The sequence below is a fragment of the Oncorhynchus kisutch genome, unplaced genomic scaffold, assembly GCF_002021735.2.
Source record: "Oncorhynchus kisutch isolate 150728-3 unplaced genomic scaffold, Okis_V2 scaffold1170, whole genome shotgun sequence".
Taxonomy (NCBI): domain Eukaryota; kingdom Metazoa; phylum Chordata; class Actinopteri; order Salmoniformes; family Salmonidae; genus Oncorhynchus; species Oncorhynchus kisutch.
This window is the reverse complement of record NW_022263115.1, coordinates 60,897-78,310: the sequence shown is the minus strand read 5'-3', so window position 1 is coordinate 78,310 and position 17,414 is coordinate 60,897. Positions and strand designations below refer to the sequence as shown.

Here is a 17,414-nt window from a genome sequence, read left to right as displayed (position 1 = left end):
CAAAAATAAGTCTTAAGTAAGTATTTACTAAATAGTAAAACAAAATGAAATAGAAAGATATCAAATAATTAAAGAGCAACAATAAAATAACAGTAACGAGGCTATATACAGGGGGTACTGGTACAGAGTCAATGTGCGGGGCCACAGGTTAGTCGAGGTAATTGAGGTAATATGTACATGTAGGTAGAGGTAAAGTGATAATAAATAGACAGTAGCAGCAGTGTAATTTGGCAATTCTTAGGCCCTTCCTCTGACACCACCTGGTATAGAGGTCCTGGAAATAATGAAGCTTGGCCTCAGTGATGTACTGGCCGTACGCACTACCTTCTGTAGTGCCTTGCAGTCGGAGGCCAAGCCGTTGCCATACCAGGCTGTGATGCAACTAGTCAGGATGCTCTCGATGGTGCAGAGGTAGAACTTTTTGAGGATCTGAAGACCCATGGAAAATCTTTTCAGTCTCCTTGAGGGAATAGGAGTTGTTGTGCCTCTTCACCACTGTCTTGGTGTGTTTAGACCATTATAGTTTGTTGGTGATGTAGACACCAAGGAACTTGAAGCTCCCAACCAGCTCCACTACAGCCCTGTTGATGAGAATGGGGCGTGCTTGGCCCTCCTTTTCTTGTAGTCCACGATCATCTTCTTTGTCTTGATCACGTTGAGGCAGAGGTTGTTATCCAGGCACCACTCTGCCCAGTCTCTGACCTCCTCCCTATAGGCTGTCTCATATAGGCTGTTAACATACATGTTAAACCAGGGATGGTCCTCTGAGCCGTGGCTGGCAGTTTTTCTTGTCCAATATCTTTTTTTTTACATGTTATGTTCAGAAATTACATTTTTCCTAAAATGTTAAATAATTGTTTTAACTAGGGTCAACAGGTGGCTGAAATATAAATTTTGATCCAACTAAGGGCACCTTTGATGTTCAGAGAGCTAGCAGGTATTAAGTCACCTCCAACCCCTAGTGAGCGTTTCTAATGCCACAGCATCACTTCCAGTAACAGGCTATAGAAATAACCTGAGACCAAATTAAGGGGATTACAATGTTTAGACTCTGCACCTTTGGTCCCTAGAGGGTTGCCCTCCAGCAGTCTTGTTAATCACACACACACACACTTGTATTGCCATCCTGATTGATCATTGGGAATGCATGCGGCAGCGGACATCTACGTCTGACACGTCTGAAGTTCCATATCAGTGGTTAATGTAATGACATTCTTTTTCCTTATCTGGTGCAATGGAATGGAACCCTATATCACAATATCTAAACTACTCTGTTTACAATGTCCACGAGAGGAAGATGATGATGAGGACTACGACGATGATGACGACAATGATGATGATGGGGATGACGACAACGATGATGACGATGATGGGTATGACGATGATGATGACGATGATGGGGATGATGATGAGGACTACGACAACGATGAGGATGACAATGATGATGGCGATGATGATGATGAGGATGGTGATGATGAGGACTACGACAATGAGGATGGCGATGATGATGATGAGGATGGTGATGATGAGGACTACGACAATGATGATGGCGATGATGATGATGAGGATGGTGATGATGAGGACTACGACAATGAGGATGATGATGATGGTGATGAGGATGGTGATGATGAGGACTACGACAATGAGGATGATGATGATGATGATGAGGATGGTGATGATGAGGACTACGACAATGAGGATGGCGATGATGATGATGATGGTGATGAGGATGGTGATGAGGATCAAAAGTAAACATGCATGTCTTTTCATGGGACTAAAAACGCTCAGATGACTTTTATATGTAGGCCTATTTTATGCACTGACCTTTTAACTTTCTTAGAACAGCTGTGTTTACTCTGAGGTGACACTGCAATTGATTGTTTATTTGTAAGCCACTATGAGCAGATATTTCATAACAGAGTTTAAAAAATATATTAAAAAATAATTCAAACATAAACCTTGGGAACAATATTGAAATATTGAGGTAATCTGTCAGAATTATGCTGCCAACACAAACATCAGGGGGCAAACTCTACATGAATATGAATCAGTTAATCTCTAATAAGCTCCTTACAGGCACCACATACATGTAGTTACTGATGACAGATTCCCACCATACGCACCTTGTTAGAGTGGCTTTAGGATGCATACTTACAATAAATTCAACGTCAATCTTGGAAAATCAAATCAAATTAAAGTTTATTTGTCACGTGCGCCGAATACAACAGGTGAAATGTTTACTTACAGGCTCTAACCAATAGTGCAAAAAAGGTATTAAGGGAGGCAATAGGTAGGTAAAGATATAAAACAACAGTATAAAATACAGGCTATATACAGTAGCGAGGCTATAAAAGTAGCGAGGCTACATACAGACACCGGTTAGTCAGGCTGATTGAGGTAGTATGTACATGTAGATATGGTTAAAGTGACATTACTTGTAATGTATATAAGAAAACCAATATGAGTTCCCTATTTTGCTTACCTTCAGATAAACTCATGGGCCAAAAGGATTGACAGTAAAACCAGAGATAGGCTATATAGCTAAATCAATAGCCTTGGCATGGCTTTGGTAAAACAATGCTTTTGACCAAACAAGAAGACCATTTGTGGTTATTTGCTGGCAGAATTCCATGAATCCATGAAGTTCACAGATACAGCATCATACCTTTGGCGCAAAGTAATGGCCAGACAATCAACACAGCATCCTTGCTCTTTCACCAGCCCCTCCGGAATAGGCGTGTCATACACGCCCATTTGTCTTTTCTACTCTTATCATTGGTCAAAGGAAACCGGCTGCTTGGATATGAAAGGAGAACATACACTGTCAATCAAAATAGGGCGGGTTATGCTCTGTATGTAAAAATCGCTACGTTAGGTTAGTGAAAATGCCAGTCAGTCGAGTTAGTGTCGGTGACACGTCAAAAAAGGTTATTTCGGTATTCGATATTCAAATTCTCCCAGAGGATAGGGGACAGAAATTTGGACAAATGGAAGAAGAGGCCAGTGAACAGATGCGACCCCTCTTGACATCCGTAAGTAACAAGTCGTGGTCACGTTTTTTGTTTTGTTCACCTTTTTAAAAGTTTCTGGAAATTACTTGTTAGCTTGGTGGCTAGCGGTTCATTTGAGGGCGCATTTCTCAAGAGAAAGGAATGGGTACGAAATGGGGGTGGGGGTTCATTTATGCTTTGCTACCAAGGCATATCGAGATGAAAGTGACAATAAACATGTAGTTAGCTAACTTACAATAGGAAACAACTTCATTGCTGTTACTTAATACGTGGTATAAACGTGAGACATAGGTATGCGCATATGTTTTCCTTTGTAATTGTTGTTGGGTACCATGTGTGTGCCAGGAAGTAGCCTATATGTCGTCGGTCTCTCTAGCGATGATTCAGAGGGTGTTGAAACTGAGAGGAAAACCTTTTTATTGTTAAGAGGACATGTGCGCCCGCCCGGGGTGGTCAGAGGGTATCACCTCGTGGACTCCCAATGTCTCATGTCTCCCCTTCTACCGTAGCTACAGGACGTTTACTGTAGCTAAAACTTCTTATGGTACATTTCAATGTTTAAATCCACCGATTCATCACTATTGGATCCCTGACCTCAAATTATTGTATTGAAGATACTGAGTTCTCTTGAAAGGCAGTTTACCACTGTGTCACACGGGGGTATTTCCCTGTTCTCCTCCTGACATTCGAGTTCAGCATTGTCATATTCATTAATCGTTTTCTGTTGCAAAAACGTTTTGCTAGTGTGTCCTAACGAATAAGACCCTGACGATTGTGCAGTTGGGAGAGATGGTAGTCCATATCCGGGCCAGAAATTTGTTGAGCTGACTGGACCACATATGCGAGCCTCAAATTGATCATTGTCTGTGCCCTTTTTTTCTGTCACCTCAATATCAAGGCTCAATATTTCCCAATCTCTGTCATGTGTCTGTGTGTGGTCATGAAGTTAACCTACCAAATACTATCTAGATTTACAGTTTTCTAACAGGGAACTAGCCTATTCCTTTAAGTCCTCTCGCTCAGCCTGTGTATGTTTATTGCTTGGCTGTATCACAAACTGATGTTGACATTCATAAAGCCTATCATAGAACAAAACATATAACATCTCCTTAACCTGTTTGCAACAGACCCTTCGGCGTTTATCCACAAACCCTCCAAAAACGCCATTCAATTCCCCTATAGGCTTTGTTGAACAAACCAATGGCAGAGTTAGTGCCCACAGAAAGATGCAATTACCATTTTTCTCAGTACAGCCACACATGGGCTCTTTTTTTGGGCTATAGCCCACCTGGTAACATAACCCCACTTGTTCTAAGTAAGCCTAGGCCTAGATTATAGGGTCTGATGCAGAACAGGACCAGACTTGTTATAGACTTACAAATAGTCAACACTTGAGTAAACAATATGTTTTATTTTCACATACAAGGTGCAATTGCAGTGAATTGTGTTATCAGGGTCAGCCATAGTAGTATTTTACCCCTGGAGCAAATGTAGGTTAAGTGCCTTGCTCAAGGGCACTTCCGACAGATTTTTCATCTTGTTGGCTCGGGTATTCGAACTAGCGAGCTTTTTGATTATGTTTGTGGGATGCTTCCTTGCTGTGTAGACTCTGGAGCGTCAAATCTTTCTTATTGCATGTGGACCCTGACCTCTAAACAAAACACAATAACATGACAGCGTGCAGGGCATGTTATGTAGTATCACGGTGATTGTCTTTAAAGTTTGAAGTGCTCAATGCTGTCACGTGTAAGACAAGGTTCCATTACAGACACTGTCTGGACTAGACATTGCATTATCAGACTAACTCTGTGAGATTTGAAGTAGTCTCCATCTCTTGACATTGTTGATATGCTGACTAGTTACTAGCTAATTACCAGGCACAAGGCTGCTTTATTGTAGTGGGCATAATCTGTGAATGCTAATCCTATACTACAAAATTGACCCTTTACACCTCTGATTTGGGTCAAAGGTGTTTACATAAATGGTTGGGTAAGTGGGCACATGTCCAGCCCTTTCTAAAGGGAGCTTTGACACCAGGAAGCATCATTGTGTCTGTCTGGAGACTCAGCAGCTCTGGTGCTGGCAGGGCTGAGCAGACAAAGGCAGGGGTAAAGCTGGCTGACTGACACAGGCACACACTGGGAACGTCAGAACTCACTCCCACACACTGGGACTGGTGGACACAGTCATGAGCTCAGCAGGTTGAGCCCTACTGCAGTCTGGTACCCTGGGCTCTGGGACTGGGACCTCCCCTTGCAGCTTGTGGCTGCTAACAGGATAATAGCAAGGACCTCCCCCCTCCTGGTTCAGCTACACTCCTGACTGCACTGGAGCTGCTCTATTCGTCACCATGAGAGAGAGAGAGAACAGCGAGCCAGAAGCCTACCATTTGTGCATAAACTGTCATAACATAGGCTACACGCTCAGTCACAGACAAGTCATAATAGGGGTCAAGTCCTCTGTACTGAAAATGTATGACATGAACCATTTGATAAGCATTTGTGTTCTTAGTCCACACTTCCATGTCAAGGAGCTAGCGAAATGTGAATGAGTTCTTAGTCCACACTTCCATGTCAAGGAGCTAGCGAAATGTGAATGAGTTCTTAGTCCTGTGTGGAAATGGAATGATCATGACATCACCTGTTTACCATTTGAACACTTTGTTTTCCAAGCCTTCCAAGTTCCAACCCCTTCTGTGAGGACAGCCAGGGGTTCATGAACTTTGATATCTTGTCCAGTCTTTTCTGCCTGAGAGCTTTCAGGAAGGACACTAGAGCAGGGCTCTCCAACCTTGTTCCTGGAGAGCTACCCTCCTGTAGGTTTTTGCTCCAACCCTGTTCCTGGAGGGCTACCCTCCTGTAGGTTTTTGCTCCAACCCTGTTCCTGGAGGGCTACCCTCCTGTAGGTTTTTGCTCCAACCCTGTTCCTGGAGGGCTACCCTCCTGTAGGTTTTTGCTCCAACCCCAGTTGTAACTAACCTGATTCCTCTTATCAACCAGCTAATTATTAGAATCTCAGGTGTGCTAGATTAGGGTTGGAGAGCCCTGCTTTAGAGAACTTAACTGGGACAAATCAAAACCAAACGTTAGTCTACTAAAAGGTCATTTGTGTAAAAAAAATGTTAAAAAAAATAAAGCTTTTTCAGAAAAGTGAATGCACAGAATGATTTGTACAATTACATCTATCTTATCAGATGTAAATTGGCTCTAATGGAATTTCTCTGACTCACACAGACATGCCTCATTCAGGATGTCTCTATGATCGGAGGTCCCTTGACCTGTTATTACACTGTAGTAGAGGGCTGAAGCGGACATGTTTGTCTTTTCAAGGTCTATTGAGTTACGCCTGGTGTATTAAGGTTAGGCTATGTTTCCCACGGTGGAGGCTGATCTCCATCTGTCTCATTTGGTTTTTCATCTGACTTTTCACTTCCCTGTTGAGTACAGTGAGTCATGCAAATGAGTCTTACTGACTTCCCTCTCTCGCAGACTGCATACAAACACTTAGAACAGAGTGGGAGATCGGTAGCAATTGTATGGTTTTCTGTACGACTCATCAGTAAGTTACCGAACCTGCTAGAAGATGATTCACAGTATTTCTATTTTAATCCCTTTTTTTGATGCGTTGGCAATGTTTATACAGGCAGCTAATTCTGACCTTTTTTTTTCACTAATTGGTCTTTTGACTAATCAGATCAGCTCTGAAAAGATCTGTGATCGGTCAAAAGACCAATTAGTGAATAAAATATCAGAATTGGGCTGCCTGTGTGAACGCAGCCATATTCACCCATGGTGATATTTTTTGTTCCTTTCAAAACGCCAAAAAGAGCTGTTTCTGACACTTTTTTTTGCATCGTGTTGAACATCTCCCTCACACGTACTGTGTGTCTGCCGGTCAGTATGACCGTCCCTGCTATCAGGAACTGAATAATTAAGCTATTGAGACTGGACCCTGAGGAACTCCATCCCCCTCCCCTCTCGCGCTTTCTCTCCCTTTGCCTTCCAAAGCCCCCCTCTTTTCATCTACCTCTTTTTAATGGCCAACCCCCACCTTTATCTTTCCCTCTTTCTGGTGTGCCAGACCGACAGCGATTGGTTGATGGGGGACATTAGTAAATCATAGCCTGACTGGATTGGTTGCTGAGCGAGCAGCCGGTTAATAGTGTGCATCGGTCTGTCCCCTTTTTTCCGTGCACCTCTCACTTTCTTTCTCCACCTCTTCTTCTTCGCACTTGTGGGATGGTCTTTGGGAGATGCATGGCTATCTGGAGATGCATAGATTCTGAAACGCACTGTAGAAGCTTAAAACCTAGGATACCCCTCCAGTAAGAACAGAAGTTACCCTGCCTGCGGTGATTCTTCCCAGTTATGGAGAAGGGGGAAGGAGAGCATGTGCTGCAGACGGTAAGTCTGTTTACATCTGTGAGGAGAGATGACGAGCAATCGGGGGAGACAGGAAGTAAGAGGGGAAGATAAACAAGAGAGGTGGGTGGTAGTAGTGTGAAATGGAAAATAGTTTCTATTCAGTGTTTGGTAGGTTTTGCTACATCCTTGAGTCTGTTTCACAGCTGTTAAATTGTTTCACTACCTTTTTTAAAATTTCACATTTTATACTCTGTGTCCTCACAAGGATGGTAAAACAAGGACATTTTGTCAGTCCCTATGAGGGAAATGCTAATTTAGGGTTAGGCATAGTGTTAAAGGTTAGTTAGACATAGATTTAGGGCAAAAATTATTTTAGATGGGAATCAATTCTTTGGTCCCCACAAGGATAGCAATACCAAACTGTGTGTGGCCTCAATGTATTACTTTATAGGTCTAGATTGCAATCTACAAGTAGCCAGGAGTTTAGTGGGTTCATGTTGCGTTTGTATCCGTTTGTTTTCAGCTGGTTGTCCTAAAATGGAACAGGGGATTGAGTGAGAACAAGAGAAGCAGTTTGAGGAACTTGGTTGGTTTACTGACTAGCATGATACACCACTTGTTTCACTGTGAATGGTTCAATGTGAGAGTTTGAGGATATTACAGTAGAGATGACAGGTTGTGTGTTTGCTCGCCATTTGTTCATATTCTGATATCTCAGATGGCTTGGTGGTGATGGTGTTTTTCTTTGCATGCCTGTATATCATTATCCTGATCAAAACTAGGTTAAGTGGCGGGTTCACAGAACGTTCTGAAAACGTTCAGATTAGGCATCAGGAGACTGTCATCAGAAAATGGAAGGGATAATGGAAGGGATAAGGACACCTAGTCAGTTGCACAACTGAATGCATTCAACCGAAATGTGTCTTCAGCATTTATCATAGAGGTGAGGGGGGGCTGCCTTAATCAACGCCCATGTCATCAGCGCCCGGGGAGCAGTTGTTGGTTAATTGCCTTGCTCAAGGTTAAAACAGCAGATTTTTTCCCCCCCCAGTTTGCTGGCTCAGGGATTCAAACCAGCATCCTTTCTGTTACTGGCCCAAAGCTCTTAACCATCAGCATAGCAGTAGAGTAGAACGACTTTCCTGTTTTCTTCTGCTGTTATTTTTATCAGAGGGGTTTAGACCTACAGTTTTGTGTATAGGCCTCTTCAGTGTAATTGCGATATGGGTGTGTGTAGGCCTATGAGTCGTATATCACCCAGGCCTACCCACAGCGGATTAAGTGTCAGCAATAGCAGCACCGGTGGGTTGTAGCCTGGAGACAGAGCTAAAGAAAGCCCCATGGGTGTCCTCCTGACTACTTAACTGAAACAGAATAGATGGATGTTACAGGGGCCAGTATCTCATTCATAGGATGTTACATACACTCATAATCTCTCATTCATAGGGCGCTACATACTCATAATCTCTCATTCATAGGGCGCTACATACTCATAATCTCTCATTCATAGGGCGCTACATACACTCATAATCTCTCATTCATAGGGCGCTACATACACTCATAATCTCTCATTCATAGGGTGCTACATACACTCATAATCTCTCATTCGTAGGGCGCTACATTCTCTCATTCATAGGGCACTACATACACCTCTCAGCACGAGGGACTTTACATAACATACGGGAACCAATGGGCACTAAAGTGACATTCATAGCAGCACATCAAATTTGGTGTCAAGTGGAAGCTGAGCAATTTATTAAGGTATATATTAATTGTTTGACCATTTTCTGTCCTGAAAATGTGGAATAGGCAAAGGATCTGATTTCTGGTGAAACAGATGGAAAATGGGTCTTAGAAAACATCTACCAGGAAGTCTTAAAAAGGTATTAAAATACTGTGTTTGTGTTGCATTGAAAAACTATTCAGACCCCTTGACTTTTTCCACATTTTGTTACGTTACAGCCTTCTTCTAAAATGGATGAAATATATATATTTGTATCATCAATTTACACACAATACTCCATAATGACAAAGCAAAAACAGTTTTTTTGAAGTTCTTGCAAATGTATTCAGACCCTTTGCTGAGACTCGAAATTGAGCTCATGTGCATCCTGTTTCCATTGATAAATAAATAAAAACTTTATTTAACTAGGCATCATCCTTGATGTTTCTACAACTTGATTGGAGTCCACCTGTGGTAAATTCAATTGATTGGACATGATTTGGAAAGGCGCGCGCACACACCTGGTGTGTATGCATACACACACACAGACAGAAGTATGTGGACACAACCCTTCAAATAAATTGATTTTGGCTATTTCAGCCACACCTGTTGCTGACGGGTGTATAAAATTGAACACAGCCATTAATTTCTCCATAGACGAACATTGGCAGTAGAATGGCCTTATTGAAGACCTCACTGACTTTCAACGTGGAACCGTCATAAGATGCCACCTTTCCAACAAGTCAGTTTGTTCAATTTTTGCCTTGCTAGAGCTGCCCTGGTCAACTGTAAGTGCTGTTATTGTGAAGTGGAAACACCAAAGGAGCAACAATGTCTCAGCCGTGAAGTGGTAGGCCACACAAGCTCACAGAACGGGACCGCCAAGTGCTTAAGCACGTAGCGCATAAAAATCGTCTGTCCTCGGTTGCAACACTCACTATCGAGTTCCAAACTGCCTTTGGAAGCAACCTCAGCACAAGAACGGTTCCTCAGGAGCTTTATGAAATTGGTTTCCATGGCCAAGCACGAGCTAGCATGATCCCATTGTAGCATGTATTTGCATATTTCTGTTAGGGAGCGCCTCCTCTGAAGCGCGCGTGTGCACAGACTCAATTCGACCTTGCACTCCAATACGATGCCATTTTTTATTACTTTGGCAAAGCGACAAGTCTATACAACTTAGTGCATTTTGTAACAGATTTGGTTTTGGCAACAGAAAATGGTATTGTGTTCGGATGATTCATCAATGAGAATCTGCATACTGGCAACCCAGTTTCACCTAGTTCCATCCTCTCCCACTACCTGCAACTGGACTTCCTCTCACTATCATTTGATCGTTCTAAACGGATGCTTCAGCCTTATAGCCCCTGTGACATGTCTGTGTTTCCCCTTCTGTCTGTGCTGATGGTGGGTGTGTGTGGTTGCAGTCAAATGTCTTTACACGCAAGGGAGAGCGCATACATTTGCACATCCATATAATGTGAGTGAATTTGCTCGTCCCATATAATGTGGTAACGATGAGTCTCCTGGGCTAGACTTTTCAGTGTATTTTTGCATTCCAGTTAAACATTTACCTGCTCTGCTGCAGTCTACCATTTGAAGAATAGACACGTAAATGTCATGCTATTTGTATTTAAACAATATGATTGGCTGTTAATTTCAAGCTCCAGCGAGTCACAACTTCTCGAGCAGTCGGCGTCTGGATTAGTACATGAGTACATTTCTCTACACTCACAATAACATCTGCAAACCATGTGTATGAACCAATATAATTTGAGTTGATGCCTTCACACAGCACATGCGTGCTCTCCAGAGCAAAATAAGTGCCCATCAATCTACTTGCTGAGTTTATTTATTTTAAGGAAAGTGATTTACAAAGGTAAACCTTCAATAGTGAACATACTAGCGATACACTTGCCACTGAGTCTGCAAAAAGAAAGTTACAAAAATACACGTAGCATTCGTCTTGGCTAGCCTACTGTCGACCTGTGGCGACATCTCTTCTGGAACATCTGTATTAAAGGGGTAGCGTCCTATTTTCAAATCTTCTCAATTACACTTCAGAAACAAATGCATGCAATTACTTCAATGCAGTTATAAAGAATAGAGTAATGATTTGCGGCAGGGTAGCCTAGTGGTTAGAGCATTGGACTAGTAACCGAAAGGTTGCAAGTTCAAATCCCCGCGCTGACAAGGTACAAATCTGTCGTTCTGCCCCTGAACAGGCAGTTAACCCACTGTTCCAAGGCCGTCATTGAAAATAAGAATTTGTTCTTAACTGACTTGCCTAGTAAAATAAAGGTAAAAAAAAAAGAGAAATTATACTACACAGCCTTTTAATACATTTCTTAATAATCCCCAAAAGCCCAGTAATAGCTGAAATATAGAGAACATGCCAACCTATAGGCCCTGCATGACCTCAATGTATTGAACTACACCATGGCCAGGACAGTATATATTCTTTTTTTTTTTTTTTTCCTTTATTTAACCAGGTAGGCTAGTTGAGAACAAGTTCTCATTTGCAACTGCGACCTGGCCAAGATAAAGCATAGCAGTGTGAGCATACAACAAAGAGTTACACATGGGGTAAACAATTAACAAGTCAATAACACAGTAGAAAACAAAGGGGGGGTCTATATACAATGTGTGCAAAAGGCATGAGGAGGTAGGCAAATAATTACAATTTTGCAGATTAACACTGGAGTGATAAAAGATCAGATGGTCATGTACAGGTAGAGATATTGGTGAGCAGAAAAGTAAATAAATAAAAACAGTATGGGGATGAGGTAGGTGAAAAGGGTGGGCTATTTACCAATAGACTATGTACAGCTGCAGCGATCGGTTAGCTGCTCAGATAGCTGATGTTTGAAGTTGGTGAGGGAGATAAAAGTCTCCAACTTCAGCGATTTTTGCAATTCGTTCCAGTCACAGGCAGCAGAGTACTGGAACGAAAGGCGGCCAAATGAGGTGTTGGCTTTAGGGATGATCAGTGAGATACACCTGCTGGAGCGCGTGCTACGGATGGGTGTTGCCATCGTGACCAGTGAGCTGAGATAAGGCGGAGCTTTACCTAGCATAGACTTGTAGATGACCTGGAGCCAGTGGGTCTGGCGACGAATATGTAGCGAGGGCCAGCCGACTAGAGCATACAAGTCGCAGTGGTGGGTAGTATAAGGTGCTTTAGTGACAAAACGGATGGCACTGTGATAGACTGCATCCAGTTTGCTGAGTAGAGTGTTGGAAGCCATTTTGTAGATGACATCGCCGAAGTCGAGGATCGGTAGGATAGTCAGTTTTACTAGGGTAAGCTTGGCGGCTTGAGTGAAGGAGGCTTTGTTGCGGAATAGAAAGCCGACTCTTGATTTGATTTTCGATTGGAGATGTTTGATATGAGTCTGGAAGGAGAGTTTGCAGTCTAGCCAGACACCTAGGTACTTATAGACGTCCACATATTCTAGGTCGGAACCATCCAGGGTGGTGATGCTAGTCGGGCATGCAGGTGCAGGCAGCGACCGGTTGAAAAGCATGCATTTGGTTTTACTAGCGTTTAAGAGCAGTTGGAGGCCACGGAAGGAGTGTTGTATGGCATTGAAGCTTGTTTGGAGGTTAGATAGCACAGTGTCCAAAGACGGGCCGAAAGTATATAGAATGGTGTTGGACAGATGTTTGACCAACAGGGAAAAAGTAAACGGCTGTTTACAGTGCTTTGATTGATGAACAGCAAGCTTGACTAGTTTATAAAAGGTGACGAATTAACTGATTAATGTTGATCTTGTGTATATCCCTTCCATTTATAAATCCTATGCCATAGTTCTATATCTATGGTATTGCATCGGGACAAGTCAACTAAACATCTTGTTTTTATTATCGATATGAAGTCCATTAGGCCTTGCCAGGCAGTGACGTTTAAAGTGAGTGACTCGTCAGTATCCTAACAAATTGCATTGTTAAGAGCGCTGCTCATTTGTCTCCCTAATTTGCATACTGGTATGCTTTTTTGAGATGTATGTTCAGATAAATGATGAAACATTAGATGGTGTATCCTCCTCACTGCAGGAACAATAGATAGGCTAGTGGAGAAATGGCCTCACTAGTCCAAATGATAATAAAATAAAATGTATTAAATGGTTTTAAAAGTGAATGATGCCTAAATGGTATTTTCTAAGATATTCATTATAGGTCTATTAATTTGTGTCAACAATGGCGTCGTCGACTGCTGCTTTCCGCTGCCCATGTTTAACACCTGTTTCATTCTCCAATCATACCTGTGTTGGAGATAGCTGGGAATTTTCTTAAAACGTGTGTGTGAACATATATATGTATATATCTATATATATATCTATATCAAAATTTGGAAAGTTGAGAAAGTCATGTCAATCCCCCACATGTGAATTGCTCATGCTGACTAACCTTCACACAAAATACCCACCCCCAACAGACACCCGTTAGTCACCCACACCAACCCCTCCTTACTAATAATTCTGCTTTTCTCCAATTTAGACTTAATAATCAACTAATCCTCCATAATCCAGAGAACTACAGTAGAAGATGTAGCCTACTTCTAACACATCCACCTATGACAACAAAACACAGACCATGTTTATGCCTAGCTCCAGTATATTTATTTTCCCATCATGAAGTCATGGAAAGATTTAGCAAAGGTGACTTACACTAGTTCCTTGTGCTGAGCTTGATGTTGATTCTGTTGTTGATGGGATTGGACTATGTAAATAGAACACACAGTGCATTTGGAAAATATTCAGACCCCTTTACTTTAGCCAGATTTTGTTACATTACAGCCCATCTAAGATGGTTTAAATCTTTAAAAAGATTCCTCAATCTATACACAATGCCCTATAATAACAAAGTGAAAACAGGTTTTTAGAAATGTTTGCAAATGTAGTAAAAATATGAAGGATACCTTATTTACATAAGTATTTAGACCCTTTGCTATGTGACTCAATTGAGCTCGGGTGCATCCTGTTTCCATTGATCATCCTTGAGATGTTTCTACAACTTCATTGGAGTCCACCTGTGGTAAATTCAATTGGTTGGACATGATTTGGAACGGCACACACACACACACACGTCTATACAAGGTCCCACAGATGACGGCGCATGTCAGAGCATAAACTAAGCAATGAGGTTGACGGAATTGTCCGTAGACCTCCGAGTCAGGATTGTATCGAGGCATAGATCTGAGGAAGGGTACCAAAACATTTCTGCAGCATTGAAGGTCCCCAAGAACACAGTGGCCTCCATCATTCTTAACGGGAAGAAGTTTGGAACCACCAAGACTCTTCCTAGAGCTGGCCTTTCAGCCAAACTGAGCAATCTGGGGAGAAGGGCCTTGGTCAGGGAGGTGACCAAGAACCCGATGGTCCCTCTGAAGGAGCTCTAGAGTTCCTCTGTGGGGATAAGAGAACCTTCCAGAAGGACAACCATCTCTGCAGCACTCCACCAATCAGGACTTTATGGTAGTGGCCAGGCGGAAGCCACTCTTCAGTAAAAGGCACATAAAAGCCTGCCTAGAATTTGCCAAAAGTCACTTAAAGGACTCTGACCATGCGAAACTAGATTCTCTGGTCTGATGAAATCAAGATGTGACGCTTGGCATTCAGGCCAAAAAGTTAAATCTGGGGGAAACCAGGCACCCTTCATCACCTGCGGTGAAGCGTAGTGGCAGCATCATGCTGTGGGGCTGTTTTCAAATCAGACACCTACTAGTCAGGCTTATGGAGGTAGTATGTACATGTAGATATTGTTAAAGTTACTATGCATATATGATGAACAGAGTAGCAGAAGTGTAAAAAGAGGAGTTAGCCCGGTTAGCCAATGTGTGGGAGCACTGATTGGTTGGGCCAATTAGGTAGTATGTACATGAATGTATAGTTAAAGTGACTGCATATAAGATAAACAGAGAGTAGCAGCAGCGTAAAAGAGGGCCTGGGGGAGGCACACAATGCAAATAGTCCGGGTAACGGCAGGGACTTCAGCGGCAGGGACTGGGAAACTAGTTAGGATCTGGGAAACTAGTTAGGATCGAGGGAAACTTACCTTACAAAAGCTTACCTTGGAAGAGTTCCATTGTTGGATAGCCAGCTAGCTAACACAGCTCCCGTCTTTGTTTGTTTGAGCCGGCTGTTTGAGTAGGCTAAACTAGCTAGCTGCATTCGCTATCTAACAAAATGAAAATACAACAAAATATAGATAGCTTACACTCTCTCTTGCTTCTCCTTTATTTTTGAAGACATTCATTTGTTCAAATGTCAAACTACGGTCTTAATCTCTACTTGAGTCAACTGCTCACCTCCATTTTATGCACTGCTATGCTAGCTAGCTGTAGGCTATGCTTTCAGTTCTAAATTCTTTCTCTGATCCTTCGATTGGGTGAACAACATGTCAATTCATGCTGCTAGCGCTCTGATGGGTTGGAGGACGTCTTCCGGAAGTTGTCATAATTACTGTGCAAGAACCATGAACCTCCTAGGTGTTGTATTGAAGTCAATGTACCCAGAGGAGGATGGAAGCTAGCTGTCCTCTGGCTACACCATGGTACTACCCCAGAGTGCTGTTGAGGCTACTGTAGCCCTTCATTTATGTCATTTTGTGACGTGAATACATTTAGTATAGTTTTATCTAAAAAGGATACCTTAATGTTTCACTTTTTATTCGATCTTGACCCAAAACGTATAGCAGGTGAATAGCACGCTATTGTCATGCTTAAGTTCAAGGTCAGAATACTCATAGAAAAAAGTGCATTAAATAGGGAATTGCATTCCATTTAAGCACACTTCAGGTCGGAATCGGGCCCTAACGGAATGACTGCAATTGAATTGGCTACAATGGAAATTCCTAGTAGTCACAAACCAACTGTGGGTCACCTGCCAACTGTCCTCCCTTCCACTGGCATACTGTTATGTTAAGCTCATAACTGTTTTTTTTCTCTGTCACGCGGTGGTCAAAGCACAAGTGTGAAAAACAGTCTGGACAACCTAACTCCGTTCTTGTTAATGCCACCTCTCATTAATGCCACCTCTCCCAGCTCTTATTGACACCTACCCATAAGCCCCCCCCCCCCTTTCCATTCAATGTAACCAGCCGTCTCACCCACTGTGGACCGATGTCAATGGACGTTGAAAAGTAGTTTTTTTTAAATTTGGTCAGTCTGAATCAATCATAGATATCTGTTTTACATGTTTATACAGTAGTGTACAATTTACTGTACTGAACTACACTGTGTACAAAACATTATGAACACCTGCTCTTTCCATGAGACTGACCAGGTGAAAGCTATGATCCCTTATTGATGTCACTTATTAAATCCACGTCAATCAGTGTAGAAGAAGGGGAGGAGACGGGTTTAAATAATTTTGTTAAGCCTTGAGACAATTGAGACGTGGCTTGTGTATGTGTGCCATTGAGAGGGTGAATGGCCAAGACAAAATATTGCCTTTGAATGGGGTATGGTAGTAGGTGTCAGGCGCACCGGTTTGTGTCAAGAACTGCAAGGTTGCTAGGTATTTCACGCTCAACAGTTTCATGTTTGTATTAACAATGGTCCACCACCCAAAGGACATTCAGCCAATTTGACACAACTGTGGGAAGCTTTGGAGTCAACAGGGGCCAGCATCCCTGTGGAACGCTTTGGACACCTCGTAGAGTCCATTCCCCAACGAACTGTTCTGAGGGCAAAAAGGGTGTGCAACTCAATATTATGAAGGTGTTCTTAATGTTTTGTACACTAAGGTGTGTATACTGTACTGAATTATGCTGTGCTGTAGTGTGATGGCCAAACTTAGCCGTCTATGATTGGTACAGATTTGGGCCGGACCAACCAAATTTGGTCTTGTTTGGGGGCAGAGTTTATTAGAATAATAGCCAGTGTGTACAGTAATACCTAAACATGCTAAGGAGGATACTACATGTTTCTACCTTTTGGGTACCTATTAAGGATACATCACCATGAAGAGAATGGCAATTTATAATTCTACATTTCTGTATAGTATAGATCAGGGACTTGTGATGTCATTCTGTTGCCGGGTGTTATTCCACTTCACTTACTGTAGTTGAAACTCAATATATCATCATAGCTGACAGCCCATTCTTTCTGCAGACATCTTTGAATATTAATTCTGAGGGGATATTTAATGTGAGTTTCTGGAAAACGTGATAAAAATAAAGATTTTACTGTCATTCTGTTACTGAACATTTGCCCTTTTTTTTCTCCCAATGTGTTTTTGTCAAATTGTCTGGAGATTAGGGATGTAATGGTACAGGTATTCTTATCAAACCGTTCGGTCCGCGCTGTGAACC

General features: G+C 42.3%; 1 protein-coding gene across 3 annotated transcripts in view; it reads left to right on the top strand.

Moving 5' to 3' along the window:
* Nucleotides 1–2,843: 2,843 nt before the first annotated feature.
* The window catches only part of LOC109877009 (sodium bicarbonate cotransporter 3), a 74,359-nt gene continuing 59,788 nt past the window's right edge, over nucleotides 2,844–17,414 (top strand). For 2 of the 3 annotated variants that reach the window (XM_031817847.1, XM_031817848.1), the window contains exon 1: nucleotides 2,844–3,032. In XM_031817847.1, coding sequence (XP_031673707.1) covers nucleotides 2,886–3,032 — 147 coding nt within the window. In that variant the 5' untranslated portion in view covers nucleotides 2,844–2,885. Of the gene's footprint in view, nucleotides 3,033–7,307; nucleotides 7,415–17,414 lie in introns of those variants that run through there. The other variant, XM_031817850.1, reaches the window with a different exon arrangement.